Source organism: Mustela erminea, chromosome 5 (genome assembly GCF_009829155.1).
Source record: "Mustela erminea isolate mMusErm1 chromosome 5, mMusErm1.Pri, whole genome shotgun sequence".
Lineage (NCBI taxonomy): Eukaryota > Metazoa > Chordata > Mammalia > Carnivora > Mustelidae > Mustela > Mustela erminea.
In genome coordinates this window covers 27765803-27781352 of record NC_045618.1, presented here as the reverse complement: position 1 = coordinate 27781352, position 15550 = coordinate 27765803, and the positions used below count along the sequence as shown (strand labels likewise).

The 15550-nt window shown below is 36.8% G+C and overlaps 1 protein-coding gene across 10 annotated transcripts in view; it reads left to right on the top strand.

Annotated features, from left to right (window-relative positions):
* Positions 1-15550, top strand: part of HERC2 (HECT and RLD domain containing E3 ubiquitin protein ligase 2) — a 235516-nt gene that overhangs the window by 151252 nt on the left and 68714 nt on the right. For all 10 annotated transcript variants that reach the window (XR_004285631.1, XM_032342316.1, XM_032342318.1 and 7 more), the window contains 4 exons: positions 6976-7166; positions 8104-8209; positions 8295-8386; positions 11728-11903. Coding sequence is in view for 9 of the 10 variants with exons in the window: in XM_032342316.1 (XP_032198207.1) it covers positions 6976-7166; positions 8104-8209; positions 8295-8386; positions 11728-11903 (565 nt within the window). In the remaining variant the exon portion in view is untranslated. The remainder of the gene's footprint in view (positions 1-6975; positions 7167-8103; positions 8210-8294; positions 8387-11727; positions 11904-15550) is intronic.

The following is a 15550-nucleotide window of genomic DNA, read 5'->3' as shown; positions in this document are numbered from 1 at the left end:
TAGTTTTAGCTCTTGAACTTAGGTTTTGATCCATTTTGAGGTAATTTTTGTACATGGTATAGTTAAGAGTTCAATTTCATTCTTTTACATGTGTGCATCCAGTTTCCCAGCACTACTTATTGAAAAGACTGTCCTTTCACCAATGAATAGTCTTGGCATCCTTTTTGAAAATCATTTGACCCTTGATGTGAGAGTTTATTTTTAGGCTCCCAGTTCTGTTCTATTTGTCTATTTGCCTATCCTCATTTCAGTAGTAAACCATACATTGTGATTATGTGAGCTTTCTACTAAGTTTTGGTATTGGGAAGTGTGAATCCTCCAAATGTGTTCTTGTTTTACAAGATTGATTTGACTATTTGGTATCCTTTGAAATTCAATATAAATGTGGGGATCAATTTTTGTACTTTGGTAAGCAGTTTTTTTATAGGAATTACACTGAATTTGTGTATTGATTTGGGCATAATTGTCATTTTATTTTATTTTATTTTATTTTAAAGATTTTATTTATTTATTTGACAGAGAGAGATCACAGTAGGCAGAGAGGCAGGCAGAGAGAGAGAGGAGGAAGCAGGCTCCCTGCCGAGCAGAGAGCCTGATGCGGGACTCGATCCCAGGACCCTGAGATCATGACCTGAGCTGAAGGCAGCGGCTTAACCCACTGAGTCACCCAGGCGCCCCCATAATTGTCATTTTAATATTACTAAGTTTTCCAGTCCATGCACAAGGGATGTATTTTCCGTTTACTTAGACCTTTCAGCAATTTTTTTATTCAGCAATGTTTTTTGATTTTTCAGTATTCAAGTCCTGTGGCTTTCTGATTAAATTTATTTCTAAGTATTTTTTATGCCATACTTTTTATTGTAAAGATTTAATTAATTTATTTATTTGATGGAGAGAGAGCACAAGCAAGGGGAGCTGCAGGGAGAGGGAGAAGCAGGCTTCCCACTGAGCAGGGAGCCCAAAGCTAGGCTCTATCCCTGGACCTGGGGATCATGACCTGAGCTGAAGGTAGACACTTTAACCATCTGAGCCACCCAGGCCCCCCTTTTTTATGCCATATTAAATGGAATTCTTAATTTCCCTTTGGAATGTTTGTTGCTAGTATATGGAAATACACACTATACTTTGAACACATTTTGTATGTTGAATTAATATCCAGCAGCTTGGCTGAGTTTTATTTATTGTCTCTTACAGTTTTTTTGTGTGTGGTTTCCTTTGGGTTTTCCACATAAAAGATCACATTATCTAAGAACCAAGATGGTTTTGCTTCTCAAATTTGGATGCCTTATATTACTTTTTCCTGCTTTAGCTAGTTGTTCCAGGACTAAGTGGAATAGAAGTAGAAAAGGTGGCCATCCTTGTCTTGCTCCTGAATGTAGGGTGAGAAAGCTTTTACTCTTTCACTATTGAGTATAAGGTTAGCTATGGGTTTTTCATAAATAGACTTTCTCATGTTGAGGAAGTTCCTTTGTAGTTCTAATTTGTATTATTTTCTTATGTCGGTGACTTGTAGAATCTAGAATTATCTACCTTTCAAGACTAATCTAGAGTAATTTATTTTATTGTCTTGATTGGCCTGCCATGGTTTTATCAGTTTAATTAGTCTTTTCAAAGAGACAAGTTTTTGCTTTTTTGCAATTTCTCATATCTTTATTATTTCTTTCTTTTTCCTATGGAATTTGGATTTAGGTTGATTCCCTCATCTTCTTGAGATTAATGCTTATCTCATTTTCTCACTCTGTCTTTTCTAATATATAATCTTAAAAAAATTTTAGATTTGCTTTTAAGCAAGGCTTAATTTGTATCCTGCAATACTGCTGTATAGTGATAGTTCATTATTTATTTCAAAGTAGTTTTAAAATTATTTTTAATTATATATTTAATTATATATAAAAATAATAGCATTTTTTGTATTTTATTATTTTTTGTATTTTTTTATTATTTTGTATTGTATAGTTTTTAAGTTTTCAAACATTTCAGTATTTTTACTGGTTTCTGCATTGTATTCAGAGTATGTATCCTGATTGACCTTTGACAGTTTTTGAAACTTGTGTGTGATCATGTAACTTAGTATATGATGGGATTTTATAAATGTTTTATGTGCATCTAAAAAAAAATCTATTGCAGTTCTGTGGCAAAGTTAGTGTTTGCTTAGTGTATCTTTATTTATTTACTATTTTTAAAGATTTATTTATTTGAGAGAGAGAGACAGAGAAAGAGAAGGGAGCACATGTGAAGGGGTAGGGACAGAGGGAGAATTAGAGAAAATCTGAAGCAGACTCTCAGCTGAGCCCAGAGCCTGACACTGGTCTTAATTCCAGGATCCTGAGATGGAGACCTGAGCCAAAATCAAGAGTGAGTTGGACACTTAAAAGATTGAGCCACCCAGGTGCCCCTTGGTGATCTCTTTTTCTGGCTTTTCACTCTGAGCCATTCTGTGTTCCTCTATTTTTGATATATTTCTTATAAGTTGTAAATAGTTTTTTAAAATTCCAATATGATGATGTTTGTCTTTTATATGGGTCATTTAGGTATTTAAGGCAATTGCTGATGTATTTTTATTTACATTGACCACTTCTCAGTGTTTTTTATTTGTCCCTCCTCTTCTCTGTTCCTCTTTCTATATTCTATCTTTCTTTGGACTGATGTTTTTTTTGTTAACACCCGCCCTCCCCTTTTTGGCTTAGAAGTTACACACATTCTTAGTATATATTTCATCTATATAAGTGTATATGTTGTGCACACTTACAGTATTAGTAGTTAGAATGTTAAAAAATCCATTTTGACTTCTCAAAATCTAACATTATTTAGTAATTTTACTGTCTCCTAAGCAATGCAAGGACTTTAGATCCCTATAACTTTATCTAGCCTCATTCTGTTATGCCCCAGTCACGTCCGAGAGACCACCAAGGAGCCAACACCCATGCAATCACACGAGGGTTTATTTGACAAGCTTATGCTTGGGGCCAGCTATACCGGACACAGCAGAGACGGGACTTGGATCCTGAGCTTAGTTAAGGCAGGGGTATTTATGGGTTCCTGTTACTAAAGCAGGATGGGGATTCCTTTACTAAAGCAGGGTGGGGGTTTCTGGAACCAAAGCAGGGTGGGGCTTCCTGTTTACTAAAGGAGGGTGGGGCTTTCTGGAACTAAAGTAAAGTAGGGGAAAGTTCAGCACTTGGGCGCAGGGGTCTGAGATGGCTGCTGGAGCTAAGATGGCTATACTTCTGCTAAGGCTAAACCTGAGGTGGGATGGCCTTAATTTTTCTAGGCCTCCACAATTCTGATTTAAGTTATCATGTTTTTAGGGCACCTGGGTGGCTCAGTTGGTTAAGCAACTGCCTTCAGCTCAGGTCATGATCCTGGAGTCCCGGGATCGAGTTCCGCGTGGGGCTCCCAGCTCCATTGGGAGTCTGCTTCTCCCTCTGACCCGCTCACCTCTCATGCTCTCTCTCACTTTCTCTCTCTCAAATAAATAAAAACTTAAAAAAAATTATCATGTTTTTATTGTGTTTTACAATTTTACACATACACATTTTAACCATATAAGATATAGTATTGTTATTGTATATAGCCAGTATTTCTTTAGTTTTTTTCACATACTTTTTCATTTTTTTCCTCTAGCTTTCATTTTTTATCTGTCATCGTTTTTCTTTTACCTGAAGAATAGCCCTTAATAGTTTTCTTAATGTGTCTCCGTGGTTATGAATTACATTTTTGTGTGTCTGAAATGTCTTATTTCTTCTTCATTTTAGAAAAAGATTTTTGGCAGGAATTTTCTTTAAAAGTAGTGTTCCAGGGGTACCTGGGTGGCTCAGTCAGTTAAGCCTCTGCCTTCAGCTCAGGTCATGATCTCAGGGTCCTGGGATAGAGCCCCACATCGGGCTCTCTGCTCAGCAGGGAGCCTGCTTCCCTCTCTCTCTGCCTGCCTCTCTGCCGACTTATAATCTCCCTCTCTCTGTCAAATAAGTAAATAAAATATTTTTAAAAAAATAGTCTTCCATTGTAATTCAGTTTATTTCTGTTGAAGTCAGCTGTAAGTATAGTTATTGTTCCATTAAAGCCAATCGATTTTTGTATTTCCTGTCTGTTTTTGAGACCTTTTTTTTGTTTTTATCTTACACAAATTTTACATGTGCATAGAAATATGTTTCTTTTTATTTATCTTCCTTGGGGTTAGCAGGACTCGTTATTTTTTTTTCTTTATTAATTGACATATGACATTGTGTAAGCTTAAGATGTACAGTGTAATGATTTGGTATATATATATATTGCAAAATAATTACCACAGTGAGGTTAGTTGGTTGGTTAACCAATCTGTCACCTCACATAATTACCGGTGTGTGTGTGTTGGGTAGGTAAGAATATTTAAGATCTACTCTCAGAAACTTTCAAAGCAGGACTTTGTAAATCTGTGGCTTGATATCTTTTGCTAGTTCTGGAAATTTTTCAGTCAGTCGGTATTTCTTCCAATATTGTCTGTGTCCTATTATCTCTTCTATTTTTGGGACTTCTCTCACATGTGTCAGACCTTCTCTGTATCCTGTAAGTCTTTCACCTTCTCATTTATGTTTTCTAAGCTTTTGCTCCTTGGTTTTTCATTCTAAATATTGTTTAGTAATTCACTTTTCATCTGAGTCTAGGCTGCTAGTAAACCTATTCATTGAATTCTTAATTTTAATTACTATATTTAATAGCTTTAATCTTTCTGTTTTTAAAAATAGTTTCCAGTTCTCTTCTGAAATACTCAGTGTCTTTTTAAACATAACTAAGTATGGTGATTTTAAAACATGTGTATTACAGGGGTGCCTGGGTGGCTCAGCGGGTTAAGCCTCTGCCTTCGGCTCAGGTCATGATCTCAGGATCCTGGAATCGAGCCCCACATTGGACTCTCTGTTCAGCAGGGAGCCTGTCCCCCCCCCCCCCCCGCCTCTCTGCCTGCCTCTCTTCATACTTGTGATCGCTCTCTCTGTTAAATAAAGGAATAAAAATCTTTTAAATAAGTAAATAAATAATAAAAAACCGTGTATTACAGCTCTAATATCTGGAGACTCAGTGGATCTTTTTCTATTGTCTATTATTTCTGGTACTTTTTTAAGTCATGTTTTCTAGTCTCATATGCTATTATGTACTAGACATTATATTTACAGAATTATTTCTTGAATCTATTTGAGGCCTAAGATGATATTATTCTCCAGAGATTGGAGGAGGGAGGGTTGGTCTTCTAGGTAGTTGGGGTAAGTAATTATCTGGGCTCATCTCAATCCAGTTTCATTGACTTAGATGATTCCATGCTAAGCTATAATCTGTAAAAACAGCACTGCATAGTTAACCCTTCCTGTTGGGGTTTTTCCTATTGGGATCCCAAACCAAAGTATGGGGTTTTTTTTATGGCTCTGTCCTTCTCTTTTGGTAGGCTCTGAGCTCTAGTTCTTGGTCGCCCCCTCCCTCCCTAGCCTTTCAAAAGTAGTTTGTTTTGTTTGTTTTCTTTTCTTTTCTTTTCTTTTTTTTTTTTTTTTTTGAGGCTTTCCTTGCTGACAGTTACCATCAGGTAACAGTAGCCTCAGATAAGTGGCATTGCTCATCTGGACTTCTTTATTCATCTTAGCTTTCTTCAGATTCTGGCCTCATAATTCTTTGCCATCTTGTTATTTCTGATACTTTCAAGATTTATTCATCTTTAAATGTTTTGTCTGCCTCTTCTAGTTGTCCTCAATGGGAGGGCTAGGTGAATTTCCAGATTCTCCATTCATGGAAGTAGAAACTCTGCAGATTTGTTTTTGCTTTGCATTTGTAATAGCATTTTTTTTTTTTTTAAGATTTTATTTATTTGACAGACAGAGATCACAAGTAGGCAGAGAGGCAGGCAGAGAGAGCAGGGGAAGCAGGCTCCCTGCTGAGCAGAGAGCCCAGTGTAGGGCTCGATCCCAGGACCCTGGGATCATGACCCGAGACGAAGACAGAGGCTTAACCCACTGAGCCACCCAGGTGCCCCTGTAACAACATTTTTTAAAAAACATTCTATTTATTTATTTGAGAGAGAGAGAAAGAAAGGGCACATGCTTGTGTGCAAGTGAGGCAGGAGGGAGAGGGAGAAAAAGAGAGAATCCCAAGCAGACTCCCTGCTGAGCATGGGGCTCTGTCCCATGGCCCTGAGGTCATGACCTGAGCAGAAACCAAGAGTCGGATGTTTAATATCGGACTGAGCCACCGAGGTACCCCTGAAACAGCATTTTTAATGACAATGTTTTTTGTTAGCACTGTTACTGAGCTCTGCACCTCACCCACCTCTGTGTACCCTTCCATCTGGAAATATATAACTCTGTTGTTACTTGAGAGTCAGATAGAATAAATCATAACCTTATATGAGCTTCATTTCATAAATTGGTATAAAATACATTGAGCTTTCTGAAGCTCTTTTAGGTATTTATTAGTTCCATTTATTTATTTGAGAGTGAGTGAGCCAGCTGGTGCAGAAGGAGAGGGAGAGAGAGAATCTTAAGCAAGCTCCATACCCAGCATGGAGCCTGACACAGGGCTCCATCTCATGACCTTGAGACTATGACCTGAGCTGAAATCAAGATTTAGATACTTAACCGACTGAGCCACCCAGTCACCCCTGTTAGTTTCTTTTAATTTGAGAACTTACTCTTTTCTTGAAGCAAGAAGCTCATCACTATGTAGTATTCTTTATTTCTTGGTTAGGAGGGTTTTCTTTTCTTTTCTTTTTAAGATTTTATTTATTTGATAGAGAGAGAGAGAGATCACAAGTAGACAGAGAGGCAGGCAGAGACAGAGGGGGAAGCAGGCTCCCTGCTGAGCAGAGAGCCGGATTCGGGGCTCAATCCCAGGACCCTGATGAGATCTTGACCAGAGCCGAAGGCAAAGGCTTAACCCACTGAGCCACCCAGGCACCCCTTGGTTGGGAAAGCTTTGCCTTACATGTATTAACACTGTTCCATTATCATTAAATAGGACAGTCTGCAATATTTTGTGGCCGTTCTGGAAAACAGCTGAAGCGTTGTCATAGCAGTCAGCCAGGAATGCTCCTGGACAGCTGGTCCCGGATGGTAAAGAGCCTGAACGTGTCATCCTCTGTCAACCAGGCTTCTCGTCTTATTGATGGTAGTGAGCCCTGCTGGCAGTCATCTGGTTCACAAGGAAAGGTAATGTGCCATGGGGACATTTCCAGAAATGCTTTTATTTAGACGGCTTTATCTTTTAAGCTTCAAAATCAACTTTGAAAAACCTACTAAGTTATATTGGGATGGCACCTGTCAGTACTGATTTCATATTTTAGTTCATAATTATTTTTATAGCTGCTGAGTAATATACGATCCATTTTTTATTGTCAGACTTTAAATGATGTATGTGATAGATTTTATCTAACTGACCACTTGATAGAGGGTGCTGTTATTTTTGTTACTCTCCCACATAAAATGGATGAGTTCAGATTCTGCTTCTGGTGAACAGTTTTTCTAATATATCTGAACATATAGGTGTTGCTCTTCAGAATGTTATTGTAATTTCACTCAAGTGTGGGTGCCCATCATCTGAACTTGTGGTCAGACTTGAAAAGAGGGGCTGTTTTTCTTTTTTTTTTTTTTTTTTTTTTTTAAAGATTTTATTTATTTATTTGACAGAGAGAAATCACAAGTAGGCAGAGAGGCAGGCAGAGAGAGAGAGAGAGAGGAGGAAGCAGGCTCCCTGCCGAGCAGAGAGCCCGATGCGGGACTCGATCCCAGGACCCTGAGATCATGACCTGAGCCGAAGGCAGCGGCTTAACCCACTGAGCCACCCAGGCGCCCGAGGGGCTGTTTTTCCATCTTGATTGTAGTGTTTTCTATAACCCACTCCTTAATGGGTGTAAATGGACCACCCTAGATTAGGAGTCTATAAATAAATCATTTCTGGGGTTCCGAGTGAGACTTTCTTTTAATAAACAAGTAAATAGTGGAGTAGAATACTCCTCTCTCTCAGGCCATATCATATATTTAGAAAATCTTATGTAGATTCAAGCTTTAGTGACACTATTTTAATAGCTAAAATATGGCTGAATTCTGTTAACTGATAATACATTTTTATTGTTGTGTTTTCTTAAAGCATTGGATTCGTTTGGAGATTTTTCCAGATGTTCTTGTTCATAGATTAAAAATGATAGTGGATCCCGCGGACAGTAGCTACATGCCTTCCCTAGTGGTGGTGTCAGGTAATTGAATTAGTTTACTCAGTAACTTCTCTCATATGGTAAAAACTCCTTTGTCTGATTCTTTTATCCCCCTTCTTCCCTTTAGGCGGAAACTCCCTAAATAATCTAATTGAACTAAAGACGATCAATATTAACCCCACTGATACCACGGTGTCCCTTCTGAATGACTGTACAGAGGTAAGAGGAGATGACTTTGTTGACTGTCTCTGTATTAACAGGGAGCCTATTTTCCCCCTGCATTAAGTAATTCTGTTTTTAAATTTGACAGGTATACAACTTGAATTTGCTGTTAATCAGATCAGCTTGAAAAGAGAAAAAAAGTTTCATCTTCACTATCTTAACTAAGAAGTGAGGATAAAACTCCTAGAAAAAGTTGTTACTAGGCACCTTAGATTGTTCTTTAGATCCAAATTGTTTTCATTATGTATCTGTTAATGTGTGAGGGTTTTTTTCTAACTGCGTAAATGACACTGAAATTGCTTTTTCGTTTTCATATCTGTTGGCATCAAGTGCTGAGCTATTGATTTATTTTGATGGGTTATAAGGTAATTTTTCAAAATGAATACATTTATATTTATAAGATTTTCAAGATTTATAAATCTTGAAAATGCTGAATCATTGAAGGTTCTTTTATGTAGTACTTTTATGTCACACAGCAGTGAGACGGTCTCTCAGATCTTCCCATAAATTTTTCTACACAGATGTCAATATTATTTTAATAAATTTAATATAGTTAAAATAATACTGCCTATACTATTGTCTCATGAACTTATTTAATTTGTATAATGATAGTGGATAAAGGTATTAGATAATTGACTCTTACTCATCTAAAGTTTTTTATAAGTGAGTATTTTAAAATTATTAAATGTAGTTCACCATTTATTATTATTATTGTTATTATTAGTCTGCCCTCATAGGGGTAGACAAGTTCAAGTTCATGCTAGTGTGTTACTTAAAAGAAGCTGATACATAGCCATTAGGTTAATTTGTTCATGGGTAAAAGGTTTATAACTTGTGTCCAATCTATGGGAATGTACCAGCTCCTTTCCCAGGTCCAAGAACTGATGATCTGGCCTTTATTTCTAATCTTCAATAAAAGAATTTTGGGATACCATTCATTCTTAAATGAATGGTAGATGGTAAATATCTATTTTTTTTTACATACCAATTAATACCGGGGTGTTGATAAATGAATACACTGGCAAATTATTAAAATGGAAGATAATACAGAGTTTTTCTGAAAAAAGATAATATTGAATTTTAATCCATTTTATTGTTAACTCATTGCTAGGCAACTGAAAACAGCTTAAGTCTTCATTATACTCCTGAATATTCTTATACTTTAAATCAATAACTAGAGTTAATTAAATCAGTAACTAGCTGAGATTATTATTCATAAAAGGTATATTATAGTCCAAAATTTTTTCAAATCAGAACAGTTTATTACATAATATTTGATAAGTATAAAGTAATATAGATGACACATGTGAAAAATATGAAGGACTGTGAGTAATTGGAAAACTCATGACCCACTCTCCATCATTCTAACCAATTTAAGAACTAGAATATTATCATTCTTGGGGAAGCCAGTGGACATTCTAGGATTGTCTTTTCCATAAAAATGGCCCATTATGGTAATTTTCTAACATAATCAAAAATAGAAATCCCCCACAATCCTCTGGCCCATCTTCAGCAGTTATCAACATTTTTGTCAGTTGTATTTCATTGTCTCCTTTCATGTCCCCCATTTTTTAAATTCCTAGAATGTTTAAAAGCAAGTCCGAGTTATGACCTTATCCATATTGTATGCTTCAATATTAATCTGTAACAAGGACTTAAAAAATGTAACCACAATACCATTATCACTCCTAATGGTTATTCTTTAATAATCATATAATATCCAGCCAGTGTTTACATTTTCCCAGTTATCCCATAAATATCTTTTTGTAGTTGGTTTATGTGCCTGCACTTTGTACTTCATTTAAGTCTTAATTCTCTTGTTTTTTCCTTGCTAAAGAAGGAAACTGGGTCTCCTTTTCCTGTAGAATTTTTCATTTTTTAATTTGTCTTTTGCATCTCAGTGGCTTTCTTCTGCATGTGCTTCCTGTGAGATCATAGGTGGTAGAGCTTGAGGTTTGAGCAAGTCCAGTTGAGGCAGTATGTGTGGTTCCTGCTGCATCACTCTTTGTTCACAGGACATGCAGGAATAGAGGAATACTATATATGGCAAATATAGGATGTTGGGGATTCTGTAGGGCAAAGAAACAACTTTAACAATTGAGTGTCAAAGGTATAACGGAGAGGTTGCATCCTATTTGGATCCTGATTTGAATGAGGCACCTGTAGAAAAAGTTTATAAGATGATCATAAAAGTTAATTACTAATAGCATATTAGATGATATAAGAAATTATTGCTTTAGCTATGATAATAGTAATGTGGATTTTTTTTTAAATGCCTATACTTCAGTGATAGCTACTGAAGTTTTGAAACAACATGCTGCCTGGAATTTTCTTTTTTCTTTCTTTCTTTTTTTTTTTTTTTTTTAAAGATTTTATTTATTTGACAGAGAGACACAGCGAGAGAGGGAACATAAGCAGGGGGAGTGGGAGAGGAAGAAGCAGGCTCCCCACCTAGCAGGGAGCTTGATGCGTGGCTCAATCCCAGGACCCTGGAATCATGACCTGAGCCAAAGGCAAACGCTTAACGACTGAGCCACCCAGGCACCCCGCTGTCTGGAATTTTCTTAATATAATTTCTTAATATAATCCAAATATGAATACAATTGCTTATATGTTTATAACTTGAAACTTGGTGAAAGTGTTGCTGGGCTCTTTGTATGATTGTCTCTAATTTATACATATTTGAATTTTTTATTAGTTTTAAAAATTATCAAGGCTCTGAACTACCTGACATTTAATCTCTTTCCTAATACTTCTTGATTCAAGAAAGCTTTTTTTTTCTTTTTTTCTTTTCTCAAGAGAGAGAGGAAGAGAGGGCCCATGTGCGTGTGCATGCAAGTGCAAGCCAGGTAGGGGCAGAGGGAAAAGGAGAGAGAGAATCCTAAGCAGGCTTGGGAAAAGGGAGAGAATCCAACTGAAGTGCAGAGCCCAGTGTGGGGCTTAATCTCAGTATCCTGAGATAATGACCGGAGCTGAAATTAAGAGACAAATGCTGAAGGGACTGAGCCACCCAGGCGCCCCTCAAGAAAGCTTTAAGACAGAAAAGTTTGCAGTCATTCAGTAAAACTATCATATTGTTTCATTTTAGTCAGAAAATCAGTGTGAGTCCCATGCCTTGGATAGGCCTACTTGGTGATTAATGAGTTCTTTTAGTCTGTACTCAATCGTGACTGTATTAATTTTGCCTAACTTGCTTGCTATTTCCAGAATTTAAGTAAAAAGACTTTCCACACATCTAACTTTCCACACATTCCATGTCTCAAATATGCTGGTCTCCAGTTTAAGGATCTCATGTATTTGATTCTAAAAAGTCTCTAGTTTACTGTTTTTGTGTCTAGTATCACAGGTATATTGAAATTGCTATAAAGCAGTGCAGGAGCTCAGGAATTGATTGTAAAATCCATGGTCTTATCCTGCTGGGACGGATCCGTGCAGAGGAGGAAGATCTGGCAGCAGTTCCTTTCTTAGCCTCGGATAATGAAGAGGAAGAAGACGAAAAAGGCAATAGTGGGAGGTTAGAGCCATTTGTTATTGGTGGTGCTCATTCCAAAATTATCACTTTTAAAAGTAAATATTTAATAAGAGTGTATTTCATGAGAGTAGTTTTATTATGATAAAATACATACAACATAAAACATAGCCTCTTAACTATTTTTTTTTCTTTTTTTTTCTTTTTTTCTTAATTAATTTTTTTTTATTTTTTATAAACATATATTTTTATCCCCAGGGGTACAGGTCTGTGAATCACCAGGTTTACACACTTCACAGGACTCACCAAAGCACATACCCTCCCCAATGTCCATAATCCCACCCCCTTCTCCCAAACCCCCTCCCCCCAGCAACCCTCAGTTTGTTTTGTGAGATTAAGAGTCACTTATGGTTTGTCTCCCTCCCAATCCCATCTTGTTTCATTTATTCTTCTCCTACCCACTTAAGCCCCCATGTTGCATCACCACTTCCTCATATCAGGGAGATCATATGATAGTTGTCTTTCTCTGCTTGACTTATTTCGCTAAGCATGATACGCTCTAGTTCCATCCATGTTGTCGCAAATGGCAAGATTTCATTTCTTTTGATGGCTGCATAGTATTCCATTGTGTATATATACCACATCTTCTTGATCCATTGGGATTTCATCAAGATCAAAAGCTTTTGCGCAGCAAAGGAAACAGTTAACAAAATCAAAAGACAACTGACAGAATGGGAGAAGATATTTGCAAACGACATATCAGCCTCTTAACTATTTTTAAATGTCTAGTTCTGTGGCATTAAGTACATTCACATTATTGTGCAGTTGTGAGCAACATTCATCTCCAAAATATGTCATTAGTGTTTTGTCTTGTAATTTTATTGAGCGCAGTATTTCGTCTTATGTTCTCATTTATTTACTCAATTCAGTATTTTGCAAGAGTACTATAGTGACAACTATTACCGTATTTATTCCTTCACCATCCATCTATTGAATACCTGTTGTGGGCTAAGCCCTGTTTTCCATCCTTTGAATGCTGTAGTGAATATGCACAATAAAATAAGACAAACTCACACACATCAGAGTGGCTTTACGACTATGGAAAGTGCGTGGAGGAGAAGTGCACGGTCTTTTGAGAACCTGCCAAAGAGCGTTGATTTGTCAGGAGGACAAGGAAAACAGCCTCTAAAGGCAAACTTTCAGGAAAAGTCAGAGTTTTCAAAATCAGATGGGCAGGAAAAGGTGTTTTTTGCAGGACAATAACATATACCAAGGATGAAGGAAGATACCTGCCAGGTTTCTGCACATTTGCTTTTTTTAATCTAAGATGTTTATAGGTATGTGCAGGGGATTGTTCTGAGCCTTGTTCATGTCCCAGCAGAAAACAACATAGATAATCTCTTTCCTCAGATAAGTTGTATTTTCCTAGATAAATTGCTAAAAGTGAATTGGTAAGTCAAAGGATATGCAAAATTAGTTTATGTGTGTTTCTGTTGTCCTGTTGGTGTAGCCTGGTCCTTGTAGATACATGAAGGAGGCTGGTACCATGCTTGCTGAGTTCTTCTGACCACTGCCCTTTGCACTAAGTGCTTTCTAGAATGTGATGTAAGTTGTCTTTCTTTTAGAAATAGGAGCTCTGCCTCTCACTGCTATTAAAGCACATTTTCTTAGTCATGAATGGGTGACAAGATAATAAATCACGTTATTCTATGGTTCTGTAAGCTTGGGTTTGGATTCAGTCCTGATTTATTTTGGAAACTTCGCACTGGAACTGAAAAGAAAATAGTATATGTAACATTACTTCATCTAGAATATATGTTGTACTATATGTTATAATTTAAACTGATAGTACCTATATACATTACGTAAGGAAGGAAAATACCAGTTCACTTAAATGAATCATTGAGATTTTCAAGAGAAAGGATTATAGGTTTGCATGTTCTTGTTAACTGCAAAAATGATTTGGACAAATACATAAATACATGTATATATGAGATAAGCAAAAAATCACTTCTCGGCCTTTTGGCTAAGATCAAGTGTAAAAAAGTTTGAGGTTTACTCATTGATTAAATTTTTATCTAATTGAATACATTAACAAAAGAATTCTAGATATTTGAATGTAAGGTTTTTCTTTTCTTGTCAGATAGTTATCTGCTAATAATTGCAGCGTGAGTAAGTTGTCCAAATACAGTCTCCTGCAGAGCACATGTACAACTGGGGTATGCCCACACTGACTACCTGCTGGCCTCCGTTCTGACTGGTTAACAGTGACATGGTACCAGTCACTACGTATCTTGAATATAAGTCTTTGTTTCCCATACATATTTTTGACCAGAAATGTGTTACAAGATACGTCAAGTATAGATAGTCTGCAATTTATTTGACTTGCAAGTTTTTTACTTTATAATAGTTGCAAAAGTAATACCCATTCCATAGAAACTGAACTTTGAATTTTGATCTTTGCCTGAAAAATCCATGTAATCTGTGGTACAATCCTCTCTTACAATACTGGACAGCAGCCATGAGCTATATAGCTCCCATCCTGCAATCACAAGGGTAAATAGCCAATATACTTATTACAGCCATTCTGTACTCATACCATACTGTCTCTCAGGATAGTATTCAAGAAATTACATGCAATATTCAATGCTTATTTATGAAATAGGCTTTGTGTTAGATGATTTTGTCCAACTGTAGAGTAATGTAAGTGTTCTCAGCATGTTCAGGGTGGGCAGGGCTAAGCTATGGTGTTGAGTGGATTAGGTGTAGTTTTAAAATACATTTCACCTTATGATATTTTCAATTTGTAATGAGTTTATTTAAGTTAAATACTATTATAAGTAGAGGAAGCTCTGTAATTACAATATACATATACTTGCTTTCTTGTGCCTGGTATCAGATGAAAGGATTTTCCTACATTTTAATCCCCAAATCATAAGATTTTTATCCCTTCAAGTAAGTACTTATTAGTATATAATATGTTAAAAAATCTTACCTATCTAGAACCTAGACTCTGGAGCCTTTAGTTGTTCATCCTAGTTTATAAAAATAGAACAAAAGCAAACAAAATCAAATACAGATTCCTTAGTACCTGGCACTGACTAACAACCAAGAAAATCTAACACTGTCCCATGTACTTGGTGGTCTCAAGTTCAAGAATTAGAGTGCTCTGTTGATTAAACTTCCACCCCATTGAGGGCAGGTCAGGAGATGGAATGAGCAAGGTGGTGGGAGCCAGCTGCCAGAGCTATGCTTCAAAAGCCTTGGGGTGTGAGGCAGGCCTCTCAGGAGAGAAAGGAAGTAACGGAGATCTAGCCCAGCTGGCCTATATGGTGGGCAGAGGGTGTGAAGGAAGAAAATTGCATTTTGGTTTGGGGCATATATATATGTTAGAGTACCTCAAAAATTGTATGGTTGTATCTATTTTATTAGTTCGTGTGAGAGGAAAAAAATGACCAGATGTTTAGGTTTAATGACATTGTCAAAATGCCAGGTCCATTGGTGAGTCCTGTTTAATTAGTGTTCTCTGCATTTAACATCTGTAGTAGCTATGTTTTGACGCATTGGGTGGAAATATCTATGAATCAGTAAAACAGCTGTGGTGTTCAGCTTGGTGTATAAGAAGAAAAGAGCTGCGCAGTCTGTCATAGAATGGTCTCCACCAAAAACAAGGCTAGAGTTAAATTATAGTA